Source organism: Lethenteron reissneri, chromosome 47 (genome assembly GCF_015708825.2).
Source record: "Lethenteron reissneri isolate LAM-NWPU_2019-01 chromosome 47, ASM1570882v1, whole genome shotgun sequence".
In the NCBI taxonomy this organism is placed as follows: Eukaryota; Metazoa; Chordata; class Hyperoartia; order Petromyzontiformes; family Petromyzontidae; genus Lethenteron; species Lethenteron reissneri.
In genome coordinates, this window is record NC_083825.1 from 11,922,331 (window position 1) to 11,946,747 (window position 24,417).

Genomic DNA, 24,417 nt, shown 5'->3' on the forward strand with positions numbered 1-24,417 from the left:
ATAACCATCGAACAAATAAGGTCATTGACGGTCACAAGTCGTGCTTCTGCGGCCGTGTCTCTCTCCCCGTGGATGTTTTTCCCTCCGGGTCCTCCGGGTTCTCCCCCTGCACGCTGAGAATGGACGTCGTGCGCGTTTTACATTTCCACGTGGCGCTGATGCAGCTGAGCCACTGCTGAGAGAGATCCATCGCTCAGTGGGCCTTACCTGGCACAGTTTGTTTTGTATTTTTTTGGTTCTCTCGTTAAGGTCACGTCGGTAGACTTCACCCAAAGAACCAAAGAGTATGGATTCCTGCAGTCACGAATGCTCCAAATCCCAACATTTTTTTATTTTTAAATACGAACAAAGCTCTCGAGCCGCCCCGCCCCCTAGAATCTTCGCCCCGCCCCCTAGAATCTTCGCCCCGCCCCCTAGAATCTTCGCCCCGCCCCCTAGAATCTTCGCCCCGCCCCCTGAGGGTGAGAGGCCGCCGCGTGACGTCACAGACAACGCGGAAGCGAACGGAAGCCAAAGGCGCAGCCCTGCAAGTGCTTCTCGCTCCCGCCGCCACTGCTGGCGCAAGGGCCCCCACGAGTGGCCGCTAAAGAGACCCCCCCCCCCAACCACTGTCTCTGCTGAAGCGCGTTTGACTTGGCCTACTCTTCCTCGCTGGCCAGACAAGGAGGTAGGAGCGCGCACGCCCTGCCCATCTGTACCGCGCCGTACCCACCCATCTGTAGCGCTGCCGGGTGCAGGCAGAGATGATTGAACTCGGCCTATGTAGGTCAATGAGTGTGCCTTTGTCTCCTGGTGGTGGTTGTTGTTGTTGACGGGGCTGCGTACGGAGCTTCATTGAGACGGGGCCACGTGGCGGCCAGCAGAGGGCGATGCAGCAGCAGCAGCAATCAGTGTTGTGCTGCACTTGTATGGCTCCTGCGCCTTCACCGACGCGCGCAGTGAGCGGTCTGGTGAAGCATGGCCTGTCAACCCCCTCGCGGACCCGCACTGCGTGGGGAGGCCGTCATCCAGCAGTGGACTGGCGGTGCTAAGTGTAAACTCACGCAGCGCGTAGAAATATAGAGACGGGACGCTGGCAACTGCTGTGGCCTCTCTCTCCTATGTGCTGTGAAGAAGGGCCATGGCCCGAAACGTCTTTTCTTCTTAAGCAGCAGCAGCCACATCGCCAGATGGTTGTAAAATAACAATTGCTTCCCATCGGGCGACGACGGCTTGACTTGTCCTGCCTGGGTCTCCTCTCACTGCAGGGACAGGCCACGTGACCCGCGTGTGTGTGTCTATGCTGAACTTCTTTCGCACCGTACGCAGCCCACACGTGCTAATCGGAGGTGCGACCCGAGGCGTCATGGCCGGTGCCAAGTACCAGGCGCTGTCCTTCCAGTCCGTGTTCACCTACAGCAGCCCGGACCCCACCAAGGGCAGCGGCGGCCTCAGCCAGGACGACGACTTCGGTATTGCAGGGAATCAGCGGATAGGCAGGCGGAGTTTCACGCTCAGCCCGACCAGGTCGGCAGGCAAAAAATAATGAATCTAAAATTCACGCGAAATGCAAACGTGTAAAAATAGCGTCGCATCGTCTACGTGAATACTGTTGATGTGTGGGGTGGCCACCATTTGTAAAGGGATCCGAGCACCAAGGCTTGCCAGGTGTTGTAGGCGCGGGGCTGCGAGGTGCGGCCAGGACACGGCAGTGCCGGATCGCTCCCCTCGTGTACACAGCGGAGCGGTGCTGGGCTTTCTCCGGACCATCCGGTCTTCTTCCACTTGAAGCCAAAACTCTCAACGATTCGTGACATTGTCCAAACATCCACGTGCAGTTTCCTCCACAAGAAAAGTCACTGTGACTTTCGATATAAATCCCCACCAACAGCAGGACTCGGGCCCCTTCAACAATCCCCGTGACCATCATGGGACCTCCTTTGCCAGTACCAAAATATACTAATAGGGGTTTTCCCCTTTTTTCTGGCAACAAAACTGACACCTTTTGCAAGGAATCATGCTTACATTAACCACATTACTTGCAGTCAAATGCAAACAAAAAACAATACTCTGATAATTTATGCATTGTCTTTGAAACTGATTGGTCCACACCAGAGACAGCTTTCTTTAGAGCCTCGTCTCATATGGTGTTCGACCAGATGACGCCAAAAGTCGCACAGTTCAAAGACAATGCACTACCAGAGTAATGAGAGCTCGGGGTGAGCAGCTACATCATGGGATCTCCGCCAGAAAAAAAAGGGGAAAAACCCTATTAGTATATTTTAGTACTGGCAAAGGAGGTCCCATGATGTAGCTGCTCAACCCGAGCTCTCATTACTCTGATAGTACGTTGTCTTTGAACTGTGCGCCTTTTGGCGTCATCTGGTCGAACACCATATGAGACGAGGCTCTAAAGAAAGCTGTCTCTGGTGTGGACCAATCAGTTTCAAAGACAATGCATAAATTATCAGAGTATTGTTTTTTGTTTGCATTTGACTGCAAGTATTGTGGTTAATGTAAGCATGATTCCTTGCAAAAGGTGTCAGTTTTGTTGCCAGAAAAAAGGGGAAAAACCCTATTAGTAAATCCCTGTGACCCTTCAACAATCCCCGTGACCCGGACGGCAAGTGGAGGCCCGGGTGCTGCAGCAGATTGACAGCAGGGCTGCTCATGTACACGCACTCGCGACGCGAGCACCTCTCCCTGGCATGGAGTCCCGTGTGCGTGTGTCGACGCTGCGTATGTCTTGTGCTCAGATGAGGCCGAGTCCGTCGAGTCATGGCTGTCGTGGTTCTGCTCGCTGGTCATCACGTCCCTGACGTTCGTCTTCGTGCTGCTCACCTTCCCGCTGTCCGTGTGGTTCTGCCTCAAGGTACCACGTCCCGGCGTCACGAGCGCCCGCGGCGCTCCCCACCGTCGGGTCTCGGAAGCCATGCAGGGTTGAGGCTGGATAGCGCTCCGATGGGTCACCGCCACGCGCAAACAGGTTGCCGTAGGGGCTGCGGGGATCGTGGACGGCAGAGGACGGTGCAGAAAAATCCATTGTACTCTACTCGTATGCTCCCACTTATTAGCACCTCACCATGACGAACCCGCACCGACCATTATCGTGAAGTCTGGTTGAATAACCCCCACGATTCGCGCCGCATAGGGAGGCGTTAATGTGACAGTTGATTGACAAAAGGGATGTACATGTACACACGTGCACGTGTACACTCTTTTGTTTTTTTTTATCTTTCCAGCTGAGTTTGAAAGCGTTGGCGCAGTGCCTCTGGGCTTCCGTCTCTTTGTACAAGGTCCCCACGGTGACTGGTAAATTGATCCAATACGAACAAAACTGTAGAGTCAAATTGCGTTGCGAGAGACGAACCGCCCCAATCTACGGAAAGGTTGCCCAAGAAGACCTCGCTACAAAAACCACAAAGGCCTCGCCGCGTACGGGGGGGCCTCTCTTAAGACTCCGCCGAGCCGGACGGCCACTCGACCGTGACCTCCGCCCCTCCCGCCCCCGGCCGCAGGTTGTGCCGCTGCACGAGCGCATCGTGGTGTTCCGCCTGGGGAGGCTGCGCGCGCCGCTGGGCCCCGGCGTCACGCTCGTGCTGCCCTGCATCGACCGCTGGCGCCGCGTGGACACGCGCCCGCGCGCGTTCAACGTTCCTCCTTGTAGGGTGCGTCGCTCCTCGCCCGGTCCCCGTCCCCGCCGCTGCGGCGGGCCCAACGACCGCTCGGCCAAGCTCGTCGCTGATGCGGTTGCTAGGTGCAGGCCGGAGTCGCACGACTTGTCGGTTGTTAGAGGTTTGGCAGGCAATGTGCGGTCACGTGACACGCACGCAAGGCGTGTGGATGGGCGTCGGGCCTTACTGCCGTTGCGTGCTACAGCACAGCTTTATTTTCGTTTTTTGTATTTGTTTCCCACCCGATTTATGTAACCTTGTTTAAGTTTCTGCGCTGCTTTCAACTGATTCTTTGACACGGTTGTTTTTGCCCTGTTTTCTATTTTCAAGTTGGTACTTTATTTTATTGGATCATTGCTTTTGTCATTTGGTGACCCAGGTTAGTCACTGGGCTCCCTTTGTCTCTTGACTTCCCACCTGGTTAACAAACTCAACACGAAACTCATGCTGTGATGGTTCCCCTCTGAGCCAACCGCCAGTCCTCTCCCTCTCCGCTCTCCCTCCTCATGACCCGGCGCAGGCGATGACACGGGACGGCGCGCTGGTGTCGGTGGGCGCCGACGTGCGCGTGCGCGTGCACTGCCCCGTGCTGCTGCTCACCGCGGCGCAGGACGTGAACCGCTCCTCGCGCAGCGCGGCGCACACGGCGCTCGCCTCGCTGCTGCCCCGCCACTCGCTGCACGAGCTGCAGAGCGAGAGCGCCAAGATGGCCGACGAGCTCGCGGTGAGACGGCGGCGTGGGCACGACGCGGCCCGGGTTAGGGCTTCGTCCTGATCGCGACGGCGAGCTCTGTGATGCCAGGGCGTGTCGGAGCGCTCGACTCGCATCACCTCTCATGTCAACACGTACGAAAGGGTACCCCCAGTGGCAGCTGTGCCTACGGGGCACAAGGTGACTCGGCAACGGGCTGCAAGCGGGCAATAGTCTGCCAGTAGGGGGCGATGATTGCCACGTCTAATCCCAATTCAGTTAAATGTTTGAATTTTTTGAGCATGACTCCGACACAATGGACTTATTGTTTCGATTGGTGTCATGGGATCTATAACATCCAGTGAGACAGACGGCGCTTATTTTTGTAGTTAATACACCCGCAGGAATAACCAGGGCTGTCTGCATGATTCGAACCGCGAACCTCTGCAACAGCCAGCGAACACTCGAGACAGCTTCCTGCCGAGTAGCGCACACAGTACACACACACACAGTACACACACACACAGTACACACACACACAGTATACACACACACAGTATACACACACACGCAGTACACACACACAGTACACACACACACGCAGTACACACACACAGTACACACACACGCAGTACAGACACAGTACACACGCAGTACACACACAGTACACACACACAGTACACACACAGTACACACACACATGCAGTACAGACACAGTACATTCAGTACACACAGTACACACACACACACAGTACACACACAGTACACACACACACGCAGTACAGACACACACACACAGTACACACACACACAGTACACACACACACTTAGTACAGACACAGTACATGCAGTACACACAGCACACACAGCACACACAGTACACACACACAGTACACACACACACGCAGTACACACACGCAGTACAGACACATTACATACAGTACACACACACACGCAGTACACACACACGCAGTACACACACACAGTAAACACACACGCAGTAAACACACACGCAGTACAGACACAGTACACACACACGCAGTACAGACACAGCACATGCAGTACACACAGCACACATGTCCAGCTTCCGACCGTATAGCCACATAGCAAAGAAATCGCACAAACCGAACCCACTTAAAGCGAGGACAACCTGTATACACAATAGTATATACAACATATACAATAGGATAGTGACTAGTAGTAGCCACAGCCATAGCAAGATGTGTACTGGATGTGGTGCGCCGGGTGCGTTGCGGGGGAAACTCATGCGCGTCCTGCCCCCCCTCCCCCGAGTCTCCGCGCGACTCCGGCTGACCTGGCCCGCCCCCTCTGTGCGGCCCGCACGCAGCTGGAGGTGACCAAGGTGACGGAGCCGTGGGGCCTGGAGGTGGAGCGCGTGGAGCTGGCGCTGGAGGCCGTGCTGTGCTCGCCGGGCGCGACCGGCCTCTCTGCGCCGCTGCTGCCGCCGTGCGTGCCGGGCCTCACTCCCGAGGCGTGGGGAGCGCTGGCCGGGCCGGTGCAAACCATCCTGGGCGGCGTGATGGCAATGAGCGACCGGCAGGCGGCAGGGCGCGACGCCGGTGAGCAACAAAGTCGCTCGATTCTTTCTCTTGGCTGAGGGCTGTCCATAATCGCAAGTAAAAGTACGCAGAAATCATCGCGCTCGTGCCTCGCAGCAAGAAGCGTCTGCGTTCGATACCCGACTCTGGTGCCTTTCCGCAAGGCGTGCACGGGTTTCCCGGTTCCCCAGTTTCCTCCCATTGCAAAAACAAAAAACCCCACAATGTAACCAGTATCGGCCTGAAACATCCCAATGCTGAAAATGTCCCTGAAAATTACTCAATTGGGTTTACAGAGCAGTAGCAACATCGCCCCTTACTGCAAAAAAACTTGGCAAGACCCTCCCCAAAAAGAGTTTTGAGACTCGATGAGGCTCTCCCGGGGTAAAACAAGCGGAATGTAACGTAGTAAAAGTAAAAAGCCAGCTCTCTGTGTGTGTATCTCAAGATGGCTGTAGGTGGCAACTTTAGATTCAGACGAGGGCTGGGGAACCTGCGGCCCGTGGCCCAGCCACGGCCTGCAACTTCATTGCACGCGGTCCGCGGCAACACGAGTCCACCACGAGCGACCGCTATCCATCGCTACGAGCATCTTGGCTGCACGAGACGGGTAATAGTGGTGGGAGACTTTGGCGGGGATTTTGCCGAGGATCGCTCTGGAATGCAAAGAGACAAGGGAGTACGATGTCAAATACAACTGCAGGTGAGGTTCGTCGACAGATGGTAGATGAACCACAAGGGTGTTTTACAATCGGTGGAATTCCGGGTGTTTGGGGCATCGGCAGAAAACGGCTGAGAACCCGCCGGGGTTTTAGTCCTCGGCACGAGGCACTTTAGTGCTGCGGGGCGTCTACGGCTGTGAGGGTTCTGTTCCGGAATGAACGCTTTGGCTCGGCGCGGTGCCGGGGTTGCGTGGTGACCGTCGGGGCTGCGTTGGGAGCGACGGGTCTGCCCGGCCCTGGCGTGAACGCTGCCCACTCCCCTGTGCCGCAGGATGCTCGCTGCAGGCGGCGAGGTCCGCGGTGCAGGAGGGAGGGGAGGGGGGCGACAACGGTGACGACGCGCTGCTGGCGGCCGTCGGGCCCCTCCTGTGCGAGTCGCTGGTGGAGAGGGTGGGCGCCGTCTACCGGTTCGACGTGCAGTGTCGTGACGGCTCCTGCCGGACCTACCACCTGGACCTCAAGACCGGTGAGAGCGGCGCGTTCGTCGGCGCCGGGCGGTTTCATTCACAATTGATTTGTAGGTCGCGCGACAAGGGGATCCGACCAAGGTTGTGTCGTGAAGACCCTCCACCACCCGGCGCAGGCAAACGTTTAACGACGCGCCGCCCATTCTCGTGTGGCAGCTCACATAGGCGAGTTGAGGAACAATTCTCAGCCAAGTTGGGCAACGAGATTGTTGGTCGTGAGAACCGTCCTGCACCGCACCATCGGCGTGCGGATAGCCATTCCAGCTTCGCCAGAATTGCACTCAATGTGTGTGGGGGAGCGGTGGCGCAGTGGTTAACACGCCGTACTACGAACCTGGTGACCCAAGTTAGATTCCTGCTCAGGTCCAACACAAGTGACGATTATCTGAACCGGTACTGAACCTCCCATAGGTCGACTCAGCCTTAAATGAGTACCTGGTGCGGCGTGTGAACATTGCCACGGGCGCGATGCCGGCCACCCACCCCCTCTTGCGCCGCGTCAGCCTTCATAGGTGCTCGCTAACAGCACTTGCCCCAACAGCTTGCATGGGCTACATGGGGAATCTTTATCGTTTTTATGGCGAGCCGAGTCCGGCGCGATCTGTGGCTTTACGGCCTTTGTTCGCCTCGCTCATCGCCGTGCGGTCGGTGCCAGGATCGGGGGCCGTGGGACGAGGGCCCCCCCCCGCGGCGGCCCAGCCTCCAGACGCGGTGCTGGAGATGACGGAGCACGACCTGGTGGCCGTGATGAGCGGGCAGCTGCGTCCGCTCACCGCCTACATGAGCGGGCGACTCCGCATCAGCGGAGACCTGGGAGCCGCCACGCGCCTCGAGGAGGTGGCCAAGGCGGCCTGCCACCTCTAGCCACCCGGGAACACCCCCAGCTGGGCCACCCCACCCAGGGCCACCCCCACCCAGGGCCACCCCCACCCGGTTGCCAGCCCCAGGTTGGGCCACCCCCACCCAGGCCATTTCCAGCTGGGGCCACCACCACCTGGGGCCATGCAGTAGACTCACCTGTAGACACAGTCAGCCGTAGACACTCACCTGTAGACACTCTCACGTGACATCACCGCGCCGCATGCAAGCCGCTCACCGCCTTGGTTCACGACGGCTCTCGTTCGTTCCCAGGCCCCCCCGTACGCGCTCGTCCGTCTGGTGAGAGTTGCGGAGTCTTCCGCTTGGTTTCGGATCCGACACGAGAGCTGTTTTGATTGCATCTTCCTTGAATTATTGTGGTGTATTTTATATTTACGCTATCGTTATCGTGCAAAGGCTATGGTGGTGGCGCCTTCTCGCAGACGAGTAGAGTCCGCCAGCAGGGAGGGACATAGCGATGTGGGTTTTTCCCAAATGAAGGTGAACGTAATCTTCACAATTCGGCAAATTTGGACGGCGACGTCGGCACGCGTGGCCTCCCACTCTGTCATGAATGACAACGCGGGATCTTTAACGTCGACTGTGAAGCAGGCAGCGCGTAGCATTTCCCTTCAATAACGCACGCTGCAGTGTTAACCAGGACGGCCGCTCGCCTCGAACCGCTGCGATGGAGGTTCGACGGCACCACCGCTGGGCCACGGCCATCGCCGTCCCGGGTGTTGCGTGTTTAACTCTATTTATTTCTCCATGGGCGGGGGGTTCGTTTGTAAATTTTTGTTCCGCAGTGGTAATGTTTGCGTACATCTGCACTTAAGCGCGTGCGTTACAACTTCAGCAACGAGCCTTCGCGTGGAGTTTTTAAAATATTTTTATTTAAAGCTCGTCTTTTGATATTTTTCTGTGCGAAGTTTAATGCCGTGTCCCTCGACCGCGAGACTTTGGTCCGAGGGCTGTCTTTCTCACCCAGGGCATCGCGTGCATCTTGAAATCAAAAATGCTCATGGCAGTCAAATTATCTGTTACTGTTTTTTAAATCAAACGTTCCATAAATTATTCCATGTCAAAAATGCATGCGTCTGCTAATTACTCTAGTTATGAGTGAAATGGAGGCGCCACACACTGTTATGGGAAGGCAATGAGTAATTACACTACACATAGGGTGGTGACCACCGACCTATTCTCGCTAACACTGACACTCTGATGTCGACTGGCGTGGCTAAGCCAGGAGGGCTACTGCTTGGCCACACTGACTTGACGCTTGGCTTCACTCTTCATGAGGCGTATTCATCCCGGACCCGAGCAGCCCCGCACCTCGTGCGGAGGCCGCTTATATGCGCCTCGGCGTGGCCAGGCCACACCCAGGCCACGCCCACCTTCGAGAACCCTCGAGAAGGCTCTGCTTCTGGCCACGTGACCTCCAAGGTCCCCCCAGGGCCCCCACCTAGATTCGGTCACGTGTCCGGCCGGGTTCATACAGAGTGCCGCGGCCTCGCACGATCCCCGTGGCACTGACCGACGGCCTCCAGGCTCCCCGGCCCGGCCGTGACGTCATTCCCACAACCACACATAGTGATGTCATGTGCGTGTACTCATGTAGTGCCTCTACCTGAGCGGAACTTTGATTCCTACATGCCGGTGTGCGCCGCTGGGTTTTCTCCGGGGTTGTTTTTGGTTTCCTCCAGCACGAAGCCATTTGTGGAATCGGCCAAACATCCCAAGGTAAATATTGGGCATTACCATCAGTCGCGGTCATATTTGGGTTGCCTCTGTCGAGCGCCAAGTGTGGTGTTCTGTCGAGTCCAGATTCTAAGCAATGCCCTTGCCGGAGTTATTAATCACCGCTGCCGAGGAAAAAAAAATTCATCCAGCCGGACACGAGAGAGAGGTGAGAACCAAGAACATGTAAAGACCTATGACAACAGACAACAACGTGGGCAGAGCATCATCGTATTGGCTGCTGCACCCTTACAGAAGCCTCCACCAACCCGCCATGACCAGCACGAGCACAAACCGTGTTAACCCATACGGTTTACCCGTGTCATAAGTGTCTTCGACACGGTAAGTACTTCAGGAAATTTAGTTAGACTTCGGTACAGCCACTCCTCTCGTTCCGCGGATACCGACCCGTTCTCGTGGTTGCGCTGCCCCGCGCCACGTGGCGCTCTCCATCACACTGCCGGCTGATGGCGCGCCACGTGGCGCTCTCCCCGTTCTCCACTGCACCGCCGGCTGATGGCGCGCCACGTGGCGCTCTCCATCACACTGCCGGCTGATGGCGCGCCACGTGGCGCTCTCCCCGTTCTCCACTGCACCGCCGGCTGATGGCGTGCCACGTGGCGCTCTCCATCACACTGCCGGCTGATGGCGCGCCACGTGGCGCTCTCCATCACACTGCCGGCTGATGGCGCGCCACGTGGCGCTCTCCATCACACTGCCGGCTGATGGCGCGCCACGTGGCGCTCTCCCCGTTCTCCACTGCACCGCCGGCTGATGGCGCACTGGGGAGCGGCTTGAGCGGCTGGAGGTCGAGCCGCCACGTGGCAGGTGGAGATGGCGGGGCAGCAGCGGCGGGGAGCTCCTCTTCGATCTTCAAACACCGACCACTAACGTTGCTGTGCCTCCGGCTTATATTCCCTTCTCCGAGGCTAAGCCCCGCTTCTGGCCACGCCCCTCTAGGAATCTTCGGGAATGTTCCAGAGGTTTCCATAATAGATCTGCCCATTAACCTTTCCCCCAGATAGAATCCATAGTACTGCATGACAGTATGTAAATGTAACTCCACAATAATGCAGGAGATGGCGCTAGCGTTGTACAGGGAAATTGAGTTTTTAGGTCCATGCGGTCTACAGCCGTTAAAAAAAATAACATTTGTGTTTCTCCCTTGTGATGGGACTTTGTAGGATGAACATCTGAATTGGTATGTAATAAGATAGAGCACTGATAAGGGGTTGACAGGTATGCGAGCACTTCATGCGGACAATAGTCAAAATGTCACAACTTACGGTTGTTGCTTTTAAAGCGAGGTCACGAAACGTGTTCCCTCGAGTCCGCGTGGCGCTGCAATGGAGCTACACAATCGCACACCCGACCAAATCACCGACCACATGTCCCCCACATCAAGTCGTTGCGGATTGTGACTCGAAATTAACTGTAATTGTATCAATTCCGATCAATCGATCCGACTCCCAGCTCAAAGTTGAGAATGTCCGATTTTATCTTGAATCAATTTTTTGCGGTTCGCAGATCTCCATATAATAAAATCGGACATCAATACTGTTGTTTTGTATGCACCCTGTGAACCGCGGAATTACATTTATGATCGAAATCGGACATCTTAAAGATGGCTGTCCAATCGACTTTGAGCTGGGCGCCGGATTGACTGAGCGGAATCGAAACAATTATCCGCGATTCACTTTCCACAAGAGTCCGGCGGGCTTTGTCTGGGTGGGATGGGGATGTTGTCGTTTTATTTGTATATGTTTGAGTGATTTGTTTACCCTTGTACTTTGCACTCCTATCATTGTATTGTTTGTTTTTGTAACGTTCTTACCCTCCTCACCGAATGGACTGTGGAAAAAGAGCTTTATAGCTAATCGGATTCCTCCTGCAGTGTTAATATTCCGATTCTGATATATGGGCAAAGACCCACCCCTTCGGTTAACTGCCAATACCAATCCCCACCATTCGCCACTTAGTGACGGTGACGTCACCACGGCACCTTTGCCAGGCCAGGTGCACTTTGAGGCCACGTGAAGTGTCGAAGGCTCGCTGACTGGAGGTCTCGGAACAGGCCCAGGTACCTTAGGTTGGCTGAGATGACCGGTAGACACACCCAGCTGCACCCTCCACTGTGCCACCTTGCCGCATTTTATCTGCCCAGTGCTTGCTCCGCTCATTGTTGCGAGCGTCACTCCTCTGCCCTCCGTTGTTGCTGGAGGGCGACTGTGTGGTGCCACGGTCGCGGAGCAACTCTGCCAGGTTTGCGACTCCCGCCTGGCCCCACGCCGAGCACACACACTGAGCACCCAACATGCAGCGCACACACGTAGTGTCCTGGCGGGGGATTGCCTGGCACAACGGGTTTTCATCCGAAGGCTCCCCAGGAGGATAGTCCCACGGTTTCCTGGCGCCAGGAGATTGGCCGACCCTCGCAGGACAGATCACATTGTGGTGCCCTTAGTTGGCGTAAAATTGTATGGGCGCAAAAAGAAAAGGTTCACTGGACCAGCCGCAATGAGTTATTCACGACATCAGGAGGGACTGAGGATGGAATATTAAGCAAGAAGAGCAGACCATGAGGTCAGAAGAATCGCAGCGCCACTGCCCCCTCCCCATCTCGACCTTCATACTGAATACACACTCGCAGGCTGTGTGTTCGACAGCTGGGCGCCCTTCCAGACAATGAGGGACAAGGGAAGGCCGGCGCCGCCACGGCGGCACTCCACGGAGGACACGGTAACAGGGGGCGGTAACCACAGGTAGGCTTACGATTGGCCGCGCGGTACGACGTCACCCCGGCCCTTTGAAGTTAAGGGAATAAAAAGAGTATCCCGGGATGATTTTCGGACTCTTGTCTTCAACCTCTGGGCCGCCAAGGCCCACTCCCTGCCGCCCTGCCTCCTCGAGCCGCTCGCAGCATCCGTGTGATGCCAGCGAGTGCTGCTACGAGGCAGTGATAGGTAAAGTTTTCTCTCGTCCTTCTCCCTCCGACTCTCACAGCGCCCGTGTGACGCCATGAGTACGGCTTCGAGGTACCTGGTAGGACGTGTGAGTGACTGAGCACTTAGGCAGCAGTAGGCTCGGCTCTTCTCGCGAAATATTCCCCCAGGGAGTGTGTATTTGTGCCGCGAATAAAAGATAGCACAGAGCATCGGTGTGGTGTCTGTGATTTGTGTGTAGAGCGACTGCGGAGCCGCGACACGGGCGCGCCGTGAGGTAATCGCTCGCGGGTGTGGGCGTATCGCTGTGCGCCGCGTTAGCGTTGGCTGTGGTGTGTTAGTAAATAATCGCGCGAGGGCGTTCGCGCGCCTGTGTTAACGATAGCTGCGGTGTGCGCGGGTGTGTGGGGTAACACCGTGCGGCCGTGAGCCAGCAGTGTGAATATGTCTCTCAGAGCGGGCGCGAGCTCGGGGGTTCCGCTCGTTTGGTCGGCGGGGGCCCGGCGAGAGCCGGTCGACGCGGTGGAGGAGTGAGCGGAAGGGGCGGATTTCGCGCCCCACCTGCCTGGCGAGGGCGGTGGGGTGGATGTCGGTCCCCACAACTGCCTCCAACTTCCCAGTAGCAGCAGCTTCCATCACGAGCCTCCTCCATGGAGGCCGATCTTGACACCGGTTGACGCCAGGCACACGTTGGAAAAATCTCCGATCGGGGCGATCGCGTCGGGTGTCCGATCGCGTCGCTCCGTCGCAGCTGCCACGTGGACGTCAACGTGGGTGTCCACGTGGGTGCTCACGTGATCACCCATGTGGACGTCCACGTGGGTGATCACGCGCGCCTGCGCACTTAACAAAACGCGTTTTCCATCTTCGCGTTTCTTGGCCATCGAGGCGACCCGTAGAGCCGACTACGGCAAGCGTCGCGGCGCAATTTTTGTTTCGCGTTTATAAAATCTGTCATTTTAAAGGTACCACGTTTTGGGGCAGCGGCTATATTAGAACGCTTACTTCACGACTAATATCTGCCGTTGCCATCACAGTTATAATTGCACGACTCATTACGCCGTACCCATAGCACTGCTTTTTGTGTTTGGTGTTGTTGAATTGAGCCGCTCTCTCTCGCTGCTGCTGCTGGTGGCGTGCGGGGAGGCGGTGCAGCTGGTGGTGGTCGTGGTGGGGGAGAGACTCACGGCGGATGCCTGCACCGCTGCCGCTGCTGCTGCATCGACTACCGCTGGTGCCTCTGCTGTGTCGAGGCGTGCGACCCGCCTGGTCGAAGCTCCTCGCAATGGCGAGCGCTGAGGCGACCCGGCGCGGAGCGGGGCCGGGGCCCTGGAGGGTTCTGCTGACCCGCAGAGTCCCCGACTCCGGAGTCGGGGCCCTGGAGGCGAGCGGACAGTGAGTGGGGGCACAGCCACACACACTGTACACACACACTGTACACACACTGTACACAGTGAGACACACACACACTGTACACACACTCTGTACACACACTGTACACAGTGAGACACACACACACACTCTGTACACACACACTGTACACAGTGAGACACACACTGTACACACACTCTGTACAGACACTGTATACAGTGAGACACACACTGTACACACACACTGTACACAGTGAGACACACACACTGTACACACACTCTGTACACACACACTGTACACAGTGAGACACACAGTGAGTGGGGGGCACAGCCACACTGAGTCCACACACACTGTACACACACAGTGAGACACACACACTGTACACACACAGCACACACACACTGTACACACACTGTACACACACCGCACACACTGTACACACACACTGTACACAGCGAGACACACACTGTACACACACACTGTACACACACACTGTACACACACCGCACACACTGCACACACACTGTACACACAGTGATCCCACACACACTGATCCTACACATACACGCCGAGCGCCCACACACAACAACTGCTATTCGGCACTAAGTGGCGGTGACGTCACCACGGCGCTTGTGCCAGGCTAGGTGCACGTTGAGGCCACGTGAAGTGTCGAACGCCCGTTGGTAGCAGGTCACGGGGCAGATCCAGCAGGTGCCACGGGTAGACTGAGATGAGTAGCCGATGCACCACCTGTGCCCCCTACTGTGCTAACTTGCTGTGCTTTAGCCACCCGGTGCTCCGCTCGTTGTTGTGAGCGTCGCTCCTCCGCCCTCCGTTGTTGTTGGAGGGCGACTGCCTCCAACTGCCCAGTAGCGTCCTTCACGAGCCTCCTCCACAGAGGCCGATCTTGACACCGCTGGTACCAGTCATAGGCAAGTCCACTCAGCTCCACGTCCTCCTGTACCACATCACTCCATCTCTTCTCTAGCCCGAACAAAAGCTGTTTAGGCATGCGGTGGCTGGGCATGCGGGCTACATGACCAGGCCAACGCAGCCTTGCCTGCCGGAGGAGCTCACCGATGGGACTTTGCCCAGATCTTTCAAGGATTTGTGAGCTCCTCACACAATCCAGCCTGGTTAAACCCAGGATGGATCTAGGCAGGACAGCCTAAATGTTTCTACCGGCTAAGATGTTCCATTAGGGGGGTCCACGTTTCACAAGCATAGAGAAGGGATGTAATGACGGTGGCCGAGAAGACCTGAAGCTTCCTCACAGCGTTACACAACCGATGAAAAGATAATGCCGCTCGACTGATTCAGAGTGAGATCTCTGCTGTCAAACTGGAGCCGGTCATGAGCACACTGCCCACAGTGCCCAGGTATGGGAGACTTTCCACTCTTTCCACAACTGCCCCATCACCAATTGGGAGTTGTGGGTGTGGAGTGTCAAATGGTACAACATTCCCAGGCAGGTGCTTAGTTTTGGTGGTTCTTATGGTAAGGCCCCTCCTCTTCGTGGTACGCTGCAGGTTCAGCAGCAGCGCCTCCTCCTCTAAGCAGCAATTACCAGATCATCGGCATACATAACATGGTTAACCAATAGGGAGCCATCCCTTGACCGCACCCAGGCATCGATCAACCTCCCATTGTATCTGTACCAGATGGAAATTCCTCCGGTACAGCCATCGAAGGCTTCACGAACTACGTGGTCAAAATGGATGTTAAATAATGTCGGAGCCAGAGGACATCCCTGTCTCACCCCAAGGTGTACAGGGAATGACTCCGACTCCCGGCCACGTAGTTTTACCCGGGCTCACTCACCATTATGAAGGTCCTTAATGATCATGAGCAGAGAGTCAGGGACTCCGAAAGCACGAAGAACAACCCGGAGCCCAGGCGTACTGATGATATCATAGGCCTTGACCAGGTCAATAAAGCAGAGATGTAGGTCTTGTTGGAATTCCCTATACCTCTGCTGTAGCAGACGGACGGAAAATATGGCATCTGTGCAGGACCGCCCTTTCCCGAAACCTAAGTGTGCCTGGCAAGGCGATGTTGAATATTCCTAGCTAGGACCTTTCCCGGCACACTGAGGAGTGAAATGCCCCTGTAGTTGTTACAGTCTATGTGGTCCCCCTTCTTAAAGAGGGGGACCACCAGGGCATCTTTCTAATCCTGCGGAACCTGTCCAGTGGTCCAGCTGTTATGATGTCATGTAGGGCAGTCTGTGCACAACCCCTCAGCATTTCGCTTGGGAGATCATCTCTGCCCAGTGCCTTTCCTGCTCTCAGACTCTGGATCGCCTTTACTACTTCCTCAACAGATGGCACATCAGCAAGCCACTCACAAGGGGTGACTTCTTCCAATATTTGAGGCACGACAGCCTCAGCAGGATCATCCCCACTTTGTCCCACGATTTTTTGCAGGCTGAGAGATGTCCTCTCCCCCAGGACCTCACAGAAATGCTCAACAAATCTGCAAACCTGTTCCTGGGGGTCAGAGATTAGATCACCATTCTTTCCCCTAATGATGGCAATAGGTGTGGTGCTGCAAGTTACTTTTTTGATGGAGTTAAAGAACGATTTGTGATCGTGGGCCATTGAGGCAGACTCCATCTCAGCAATCCGTGACCACCATCCATCCTTGCAGCGCCTCATGGCTCTCCGCACCTCTGAGCGAAGGTTGCGGTAAGCCTCCTCATTCTCTGACATGGGATGCTGTAGACGATGAGAGTGGGCCTGTCGGTTTTTCTCAGCCAGCCTGAACACCTCCTCTGTCAGCCAGGGTCTCTGGGGAGGTCTGGACCGTGCAGCTACATGAATCACAGTCCTAAACCTCGCCCATTTCCCCTCGACATCAGGAGGAATGGGGGACGATGCCAACCCCAGCCGTAAGGGATGATTAATTTCTCGTTTGCAACTTTCATCAGCTAGCTGAGACCAGGCCACTATGGGTTTGAATTGGATCCTGGGTGTACACCCACAAACGGAGTGGAAGAATGGCAGGCATATCTTACAGATGACAAGTCGATGGTCAGTGGGCAGATCAGCTCTATGGTAGGTCCTGGTGTCAAGGACATGGGCCCACATCCGCTGTTCCGTCACTATGTAATCCAGCAGATGTTCTTGCTTGGACCCGGCATGCATCCATTATGTTGTGTGGATGCACCGATGCCGGAACAGCGTGTTGGTAATTACAAGCCCATGGGCTGCACAAAAGTCTAGCAGCCTCCTTACCGTTGTTGTTGAGCTGATCTGGCCCATGCCTTCCAATCACTCCAGACCAGGTGCCAGCATCATGCCCATCTCGGGCATTAAAGTCACCCAACAAGATGACTCTTACCCGAGGGGCCACTTTAGCTAGCACCTGTGACAGGAGGTCATAGAAGGCATCTGACTCATCAGCCTTGCCTGCATTCCTCCACGGATGTTCGTCTTCGGTGGGGGCATAAGTAACCATGACCACCACTCCTCGCCTCTGGTTGATGGGAAGGCAAGCCCAAAGTAGCCTGGGGCTTACAGCTTCCCACACCTCACCGCCATGCTCCCACGTCCCCTTCATTCTTTTGTTCAGAAGAAGAGCCACTCCATGTTGTTTGGCAGTCTCCTGCCCCAAGTAGAGGACTGTCCATCTCTCATGGTGGCAAGAGCCAGAGCCAGTCCACCGGACCTCCTGAATACCACAGAGATCCTGGCGGTACCGATCCGGCTCCCGACAGAGGAGTGGCAGCCTCTCCTCCACAGTGAGCATTCGAACATTCCACCTGGCCACCCGCAGTGGTTTTTTGCTGTTTCTGGAGAAGCCCCGAGGGTAAGGATTAAATCTCCTGGCTCCGCCAAATGGGGTTTGGCCAGGAGACGTCATAGACGTCTGTCCCCCGGGGGCCTCCGGCACAAGCTTAATACGAGTTTTATTTCGTGGTTTTGTGGTAATTTATTGAAGGTGGAGGGGTTACCAGCCCCTCACACCCATCCAGAGCCCCCTTTGGCCCCTGTGGTGGTTACAAACGCCATGAGGGGACTGGCCAATCAAAATTTGCCCCCCATGGCACTGCTCACCACAGCGTTACCGTCCATCACCAACGAGGAGGTTAGGGGATTGTTTTGCCAGGCACACACGCCGAGCCCACACACACAAACACGCGGGATGGACACCACCACGATTGACCGTACCGTGTTTTTCAGATTATAATAAGCACCCCCCCACCACCCCTTCAGTTATTTAAAGTACGAGTTGGGGAGTGCGTATTATAGAATAATGTACAGCCATCTGGTATGTGTGTGTTCCTAATGCCCATGATACGGGGTTTTTTTTGGGGTTAAATCGCGTAAATATATAAATGTGTCGTTAAACCCGCCACCACCCGACACAGCCAACTAGTAAGGTTTGTCACGTAAACAGAACGTGCCAATTCATTACTAGTACAGCACACCGGTGTTTTGGAGAACAAAGCAACAACATTTACAATCTGTACGACGTTTCGCCAGTAATTACAACAAGCTTCATCATAATGTATGTGTGTTTGTTTGTTGATAGTGCGTGTGTGTGTTTGTTGATAGTGCGTGTGTGTGTGTGTTTGTTGATAGTGCGTGTGTGTGTGTGTTTGTTGATAGTGCGTGTGTGTTTGTTGATAGTGCGTGTGTGTGACCAGATTTTGCGTAACTATTGACATACAATTCATAGGCGGCACGCGCTTGGGGTGCGTCTTACTTTCCCGCGTGTCGGCCCCTCGCGAGTTACAGCAAAGTCTCGCGGAGAACCGCACAACTACCAACGCAAATTCCCCGACCCTAAATTACCGTCAAATACAGAGCAGTTACCGCAAAGTACCACACTCGACTGCAAAGTGTCGCAAATTGATGGGTAATTAGGGCCAGGGAGGAGCGGCTCATAATCCTGAGAATTAAGGTGAATATATATATACACGCACGCACACACGCACACCTGCCAACCCCTTGTCAGTGCCCTACCTTATAACAGAGCAATTCAGACCTCATTGGTCACCACTTGCCCTGATACATCTCAACGTTCATCCTACAAAGTCCCATCACAAGGAGAGAAACACAAACAAATAGACGAAAACACATCTTTTTTTGTCCCCGTATTGAAACGGCTGTACGCCGTTTGGACCTGAACTCAATTTCCCTGTACAAGAATACGGGTTAAACCGCATGGGTTCACACGGTATGCGCACGTGGTGGCCACCAGCCCTGCAGTGTCAAGCATCATGTCAGGAGATGCGTGACAGCAGCTGCCGTGGCGGCGTGGATGTCGCCGGTGCTTGTGGCGATTGCTCTGAAATAGCGGCGCTTGCAGCCACCACTCGGTAGCAGCCAGCCCTGTTGAACATCCCGAGATGCTAGCGCACGACAGCTTCCCCCAACCCAAGCCATAATAACACTGTTGCTAATTGTATTCTAAGCCCTATCCATGACTCAAGCCCTGGCTCTAATCATTCATTGCCTTTTGTCACAAACGGGAGGCAGATGTCCTTCCATCTGAATCGCAAATTTGACGCTAAACTCTCGGTTTTTTACAATCACTTCACTTGTAATTGCATTTGAAATGTATCGTTGCCTCTTTCCAGACGGGCACAATGGTCACCCTTATATCTGTTTGATGCTTTTGTAACTTAATTCGTTATTGTTCTGTCATCACCCTGAGAATAATCTTCCTGAGCCGCCTTGCACTGCAGGACGTTTATTATTTGGCAATGATTGTGTGGGCGTGCGTGCAGTGTTTTGGATTTCTCGTGTGACACGGTTGTTTTTGTTCCAGTTACTTTTTGCTTCGTTGCTGCACGTTATTTTCTTTGTGTCTGCTCCTGTCATTGTGGCCCAGATCGCGCTGGCAAATGCGACTCTATTTTGTGGTCTATTGCACTCTCAACAGTTAAACCAAATCAACTTTAAACTGTACCCCAAGCTTATCTCTACAGCAACATCCATAAATCCAACCTTAAATTAACCTTATCAATATTTCTAACCTTATTCGTAACCTCTTAAGTCAATCCCTAGCTGTACTCGTCTTCCTAATATTATCCGTGATCCCGGTCCCTAAGGCTGTCTTTATTTCCCATACGTGGTTTTGTCTGCTACCCATGAACATGCCCATGAGACACCCTGCTACACACATCACCGATTTTGCAGTTTTTTCTCGACCGTGCGTGCTGCCACATAGAGGCGTTAGAGCAGAAGTTGCTGCTGCATTGGATCGGGCAAAATAGTGAAACTCACAAACCCACTGGGCTGCGAGGTGGCCAAGAGGTGGTGGCTACAGCAAGTGGATTCAGGAACTTGTCTGTGCGCACATTTTCAGTGTTGTCCCGCAAACTGCTTTTTTTTTCAGAATCAGTATAATTTGGTTTGTATACTATGCCCAAGCAAATTGCTAATCGGAGGTGCGGGGAAAAGACAACAAACTAAACACAAAAATCAGTTCTAAAGAAATGAGGTTTCAATCTAGATGATTTAAAAGTGCATAACTCCATTGGCTTCCTAATATCGGAAGGAAGAGCGTTCCAGGTGGGCACAATATGTGCATCTGAATTCGCTCGATGCACTGCTACTTCCTCTTACACATCTTTTTCTTTCAACATATATGTAGATATCGAGGTTTTATATATATGGGAGAAAGACAGCAATCTTAACACGGTGCTTGTGTTGATCGATCTCTTTCAATCTGAGCAATGATGCACACTAAGCAGCATGAAGGATATCAGCTGACTACCGGACATCGACCCGGGATAAATAATAACATTATATCTGATTATTCTTGATTTGAAGCTTTCGTGACTGCAGGAATCCATACTCTTTGGTTCTTTCGTGACTTTACCGAAAGAACCAAAGAGTATATCTGATTATGTCAATGATTGCCCACACCATTCAAGTGTCTGAAATGTACTGGAACTGGGCCCGCGGTGTTGCCCGGCAGGTGCGAGGTGCAGCAGTGGGACAGCGACGACCAGATCCCGCAGGAGGAGCTCCTCCGCCGGGTGCCAGGAATCCACGGCCTCTACTGCCTGCTCACCGACCGCGTCGACGCCGCCGTGCTGGACGCCGCCGGTAACACAGCACCGCCCCCCCCACGGAGATTGGGGCGCCACGGTGGCTAGGAGATGTTAACTACCTCACCTGGTATACAGGAGGTCGTGGGTTCTATCCTGACCCTGACACTTCTATATTTGGAGTTTGCGTGTTCTCCCCGTGGTCACGTGGATTTTTCTCCAGGTCGTCCGTTTTTTTCCTCCACATTTCGAATCAACATTGTGCGTTTAGAGTCTTTGGCTGCTATACATTTCCACGCAATAAGCCACTTCGTTGAGCTTTCCTTTCTGACCAGGTCGCTTCTGACAATGATCTATGTAGCTCGGTGGGCCTTACCTGCTAAAATAGAAATAGTTTTTGTTTATAGTTTTATTTCAAATCGAATTGCCGTGTTTGTATGTTGAACTTCTTTCGCACCTTACATAGGCAACCGTGCTCATCTTAGGTGCGGGGGGAAGGACAACAAACTAGACACAAAGCCGTTCTAAAGAGATGAGTTTGCAATCTAGATTTAAAAGTACATTGATAAATGGCTCACCATCGAACAAAGACGGTTATTACATCGTGCACTTTCAGATGCACTTTTGCGGCCGCCTGGAACATTTTTCCTTCCGATATTAGGAAGCCATTGTAGCTATGCACTTTAAAATCTAGATTGAAAATGTATTTCTTTAGAACTGCTTGTTTGTGTTTAGTTTGTTGTCGTTCTCCCGCACCTCCGATTGGCTAGTGTACGGTGCTAAAAAAGTTCAACATACATGCGTACGGTTGTGAGGATTGTTTTTCAACTCACCTGAGCTAAAACAGTTAGAATTAGAGAATTAGAAGATTGTACATGTGAAAAATCATTGGGCTGTGTCAGGTGGTGGACAGTTTCTAATGGCACAGACATCTGTTATGAATCAGTACATTTGGAATTCACACGATCCCAAAGGCGCTACTTTTCACAGACGAGCATAGTCTGAGAGTAGTTTCACAGTTGGAGGTAATGTTGCTGTGTGGCTTTCTACCCAGTGATGTCATTTGCTAATAATTAGCAAACCTTGGCGGTGGCACCGGCACACATGGCCGATAACGATGACGATATTCCTTGATGATATTTTAGTGGTGTTATCGGACTGAAGCGGCATCTCTACCAATCCAATAACTGGCAGTAGAGTGCTGTCGTTTGCAATCAACGATACTGCAAAAAACACTTGTGGTGTCTACCCAGTGGATCTGTCGTGCTGAAACCAGATGGTGCTGCAGAGGGAGGTTTTGTAATGCAAACATAATTGAATGAAAGTCCTCACTTAGAGTTTGGATAAGTTGTAGTTTTCTTCTGCCAGGCACGGTGGCAGAAATCTAAAATGCATTGCTTTGGAAGAGTGTTTTAGTGGATCAGGAGAGGTTGTGGTGGCTCGACTTGACTACTGTACCACCATTGTCATGCTAACTGTCTTTACGTGAAAATGTGCGCGTTTTGACTTGTTTTTTTAATCATATTTTTATTATTCCGCAAACTTTACTGGGCTTTGGTGTGGCCATTACATCCTGTGCAGTTCCAAAAATTAGGTCTAACAATCAAAAAGCATCCCAGTAATATGTAGGGATGTCATTTTGAAGCAATTTTTTTCTAGTTTTCATAACACATCTAAACCACTGCACCACCTCAAATGATTTTCACTGGCCTCACATGTCTTGTAACCGAAAGGTACTGGACTGTACACGTAGAGCCCTGTGTGTCAATCCACTGCTGGATGGCAGCTTCCCCACTGTGGGTTGTGGGAGTTATTTTGAACATACTTCACCATGCTGGTCACTTCGGTCATAGTTATGGGAGCATAGAATCACAGGGCAACATCGGATTATGCTTCATTGCCATCGGCTGCCAACCACTTAGCACAGCCTCGTCTATAACAACCCGGCATGCGTAGTGTCGCCCATGTAAGCAATGTGCAGGCTCACTCCTGCTTAGATTCCGAGATCTGATGAGGTCAGGTGTATTCTCGGTAAATTGGTCATCTATAATATGTATAACGATGTTTTTTTCTATCCCATTAGTTTTTTTAAATTTGAATGAAAATTTTAATGAAAAGTGAAACACTGCGGGTTGCTGAGCACGGTTTTCCATTCACGCGAGCAGGCCCAAGCCTCAAGGTGATCAGCACCATGTCAGTGGGGTTCGATCACCTCTCTCTGGACGAGTGCAAGAAGAGGTGAGCTCGGTGACACCGCGCCTCCGTTAACAATCACCTGGCCTGAGGGGCGGCCTGCTGAGTCAGAGGTGTGAGCGCCCAGTCGGCACTTCCTGAGATCGTTAATGATCTCGGCCTGGTCTCTAAAAGCTGTGAAATATATGTAATAAAGGACTCGACCACGGTATCTGGCTTGGTGTCCTTTATTTGGGTTCGTGGTTTCTTCCCCCACACGGCTCTCTCCCAGAGACTCTCCACTCCGCTGCCGACGCTGCTGTCGCTGCTGTAGCTGCTGTAGCTGCTGTAGCCTTCTCGCGTCCCCACCGCAGCTCCGCTGCTGCTCTCTGCGTGCAGCCTTCTGGCTCTCCTTGACGCAGCCCCACCGCTGCTGTCTCTCTCTCCTCCTTGACGCAGCCCCTCTCTCCGTGCAGCCTCCCCGGCCGCCCTTGCTGCGGTCTCCCCGCAGCTCCCCGTTTCCTCGGGGTCGGTCACCGCTGGCCGACGGTGCCGACCGTACTCTGTGTGTGTGGCGATCTCGCCACTCCTCCTTCCTTCGCCCTACGTGGCCTCACACTCGCTCAGTCTCCAGTCACCCCCTCCTCTTCCGGTTTCACCCCCTTTAATACCTGAACCCTTACCCCCACGTGACGTAACTCCTCCCCCCCATGACGTCACATCCGGAAGGTCATTTACGCCCGCATTACATATATAACGAGTTTTCGGTTCACTCTTCCAATTATTATTTTTAATCAAGAGCTGTAGTTCCAAAAAAAAATGTCCTCTTTGTCCATAGAACAGGCTTGGTAGCGGCTTGCTAAATTACATAGAACTCCTCTGGGCTCTCAAAACCGAACATTGTGTTGTTGCTATCATATGATTTGAGTCGAAGGATTCTCCCAAATATGTTTGAAAACTTTCACCGAATTTAATCACAATTCTGAATCGTGTCCGTTACAGTGGACACTGAGCTTCCGTCAGGCGCCGCCGCCTCGAATGCCAAGCTCTGCTTTAACCGGTGATTCTCACCCTGGTGGTCGTATCGCTCGCCACTCGATCGCAACCCTGAATAGGTGACATTCTATGGGAGGGGAGAATTACGCGCGCCACAGGTTTGCAGGCATGAGCAACCGTGGCTGAAATGCAAACAAATCGTAGCAGTGTCCCCACCACACCGGACACCACAATGCGCGAGAG

The 24,417-nt window shown here is 53.7% G+C and overlaps 2 protein-coding genes across 3 annotated transcripts in view; both read left to right on the forward strand.

Moving 5' to 3' along the window:
* The first annotated feature begins 495 nt into the window (after positions 1 to 495).
* LOC133354473 (stomatin-like protein 1) lies at positions 496 to 9,040 on the forward strand. 2 transcript variants are annotated; one of them, XM_061571326.1, is made up of 8 exons: positions 496 to 667; positions 1,309 to 1,451; positions 2,736 to 2,851; positions 3,498 to 3,647; positions 4,174 to 4,377; positions 5,693 to 5,924; positions 6,897 to 7,091; positions 7,748 to 9,040. In XM_061571326.1, exons 2-8 carry the CDS (start codon positions 1,346 to 1,348, stop codon positions 7,954 to 7,956), a joined length of 1,212 nt encoding a protein of 403 aa, XP_061427310.1. In that variant the 5' UTR covers positions 496 to 667; positions 1,309 to 1,345; the 3' UTR covers positions 7,957 to 9,040. The 2 variants fall into 2 exon arrangements, with proteins under 2 accessions (XP_061427310.1, XP_061427309.1); XM_061571325.1 differs by lacking the exons at positions 496 to 667; positions 1,309 to 1,451 and having other exon boundaries at positions 2,327 to 3,006.
* A 4,521-nt stretch (positions 9,041 to 13,561) lies between these two features.
* LOC133354439 (glyoxylate reductase/hydroxypyruvate reductase-like) overlaps positions 13,562 to 24,417 on the forward strand; it is a 28,103-nt gene continuing 17,247 nt past the window's right edge. The window contains exons 1-3 of the mRNA XM_061571259.1: positions 13,562 to 14,024; positions 20,934 to 21,064; positions 23,172 to 23,244. Of these exons, the coding sequence (XP_061427243.1) occupies positions 13,822 to 14,024; positions 20,934 to 21,064; positions 23,172 to 23,244 (407 nt within the window). The 5' untranslated portion in view covers positions 13,562 to 13,821. The remainder of the gene's footprint in view (positions 14,025 to 20,933; positions 21,065 to 23,171; positions 23,245 to 24,417) is intronic.

Bases quoted from the DNA above. Each gene is read 5' to 3' on its own strand.
- LOC133354473 (XM_061571325.1), top strand. From the start codon at position 2,758: ATGGCTGTCGTGGTTCTGCTCGCTGGTCATCACGTCCCTGACGTTCGT. The intron at 3,648-4,173 runs GTGCGTCGCTCC...GACCCGGCGCAG, and splicing joins TCAACGTTCCTCCTTGTAGG to GCGATGACACGGGACGGCGC. The intron at 7,092-7,747 runs GTGAGAGCGGCG...GGTCGGTGCCAG, and splicing joins CCACCTGGACCTCAAGACCG to GATCGGGGGCCGTGGGACGA.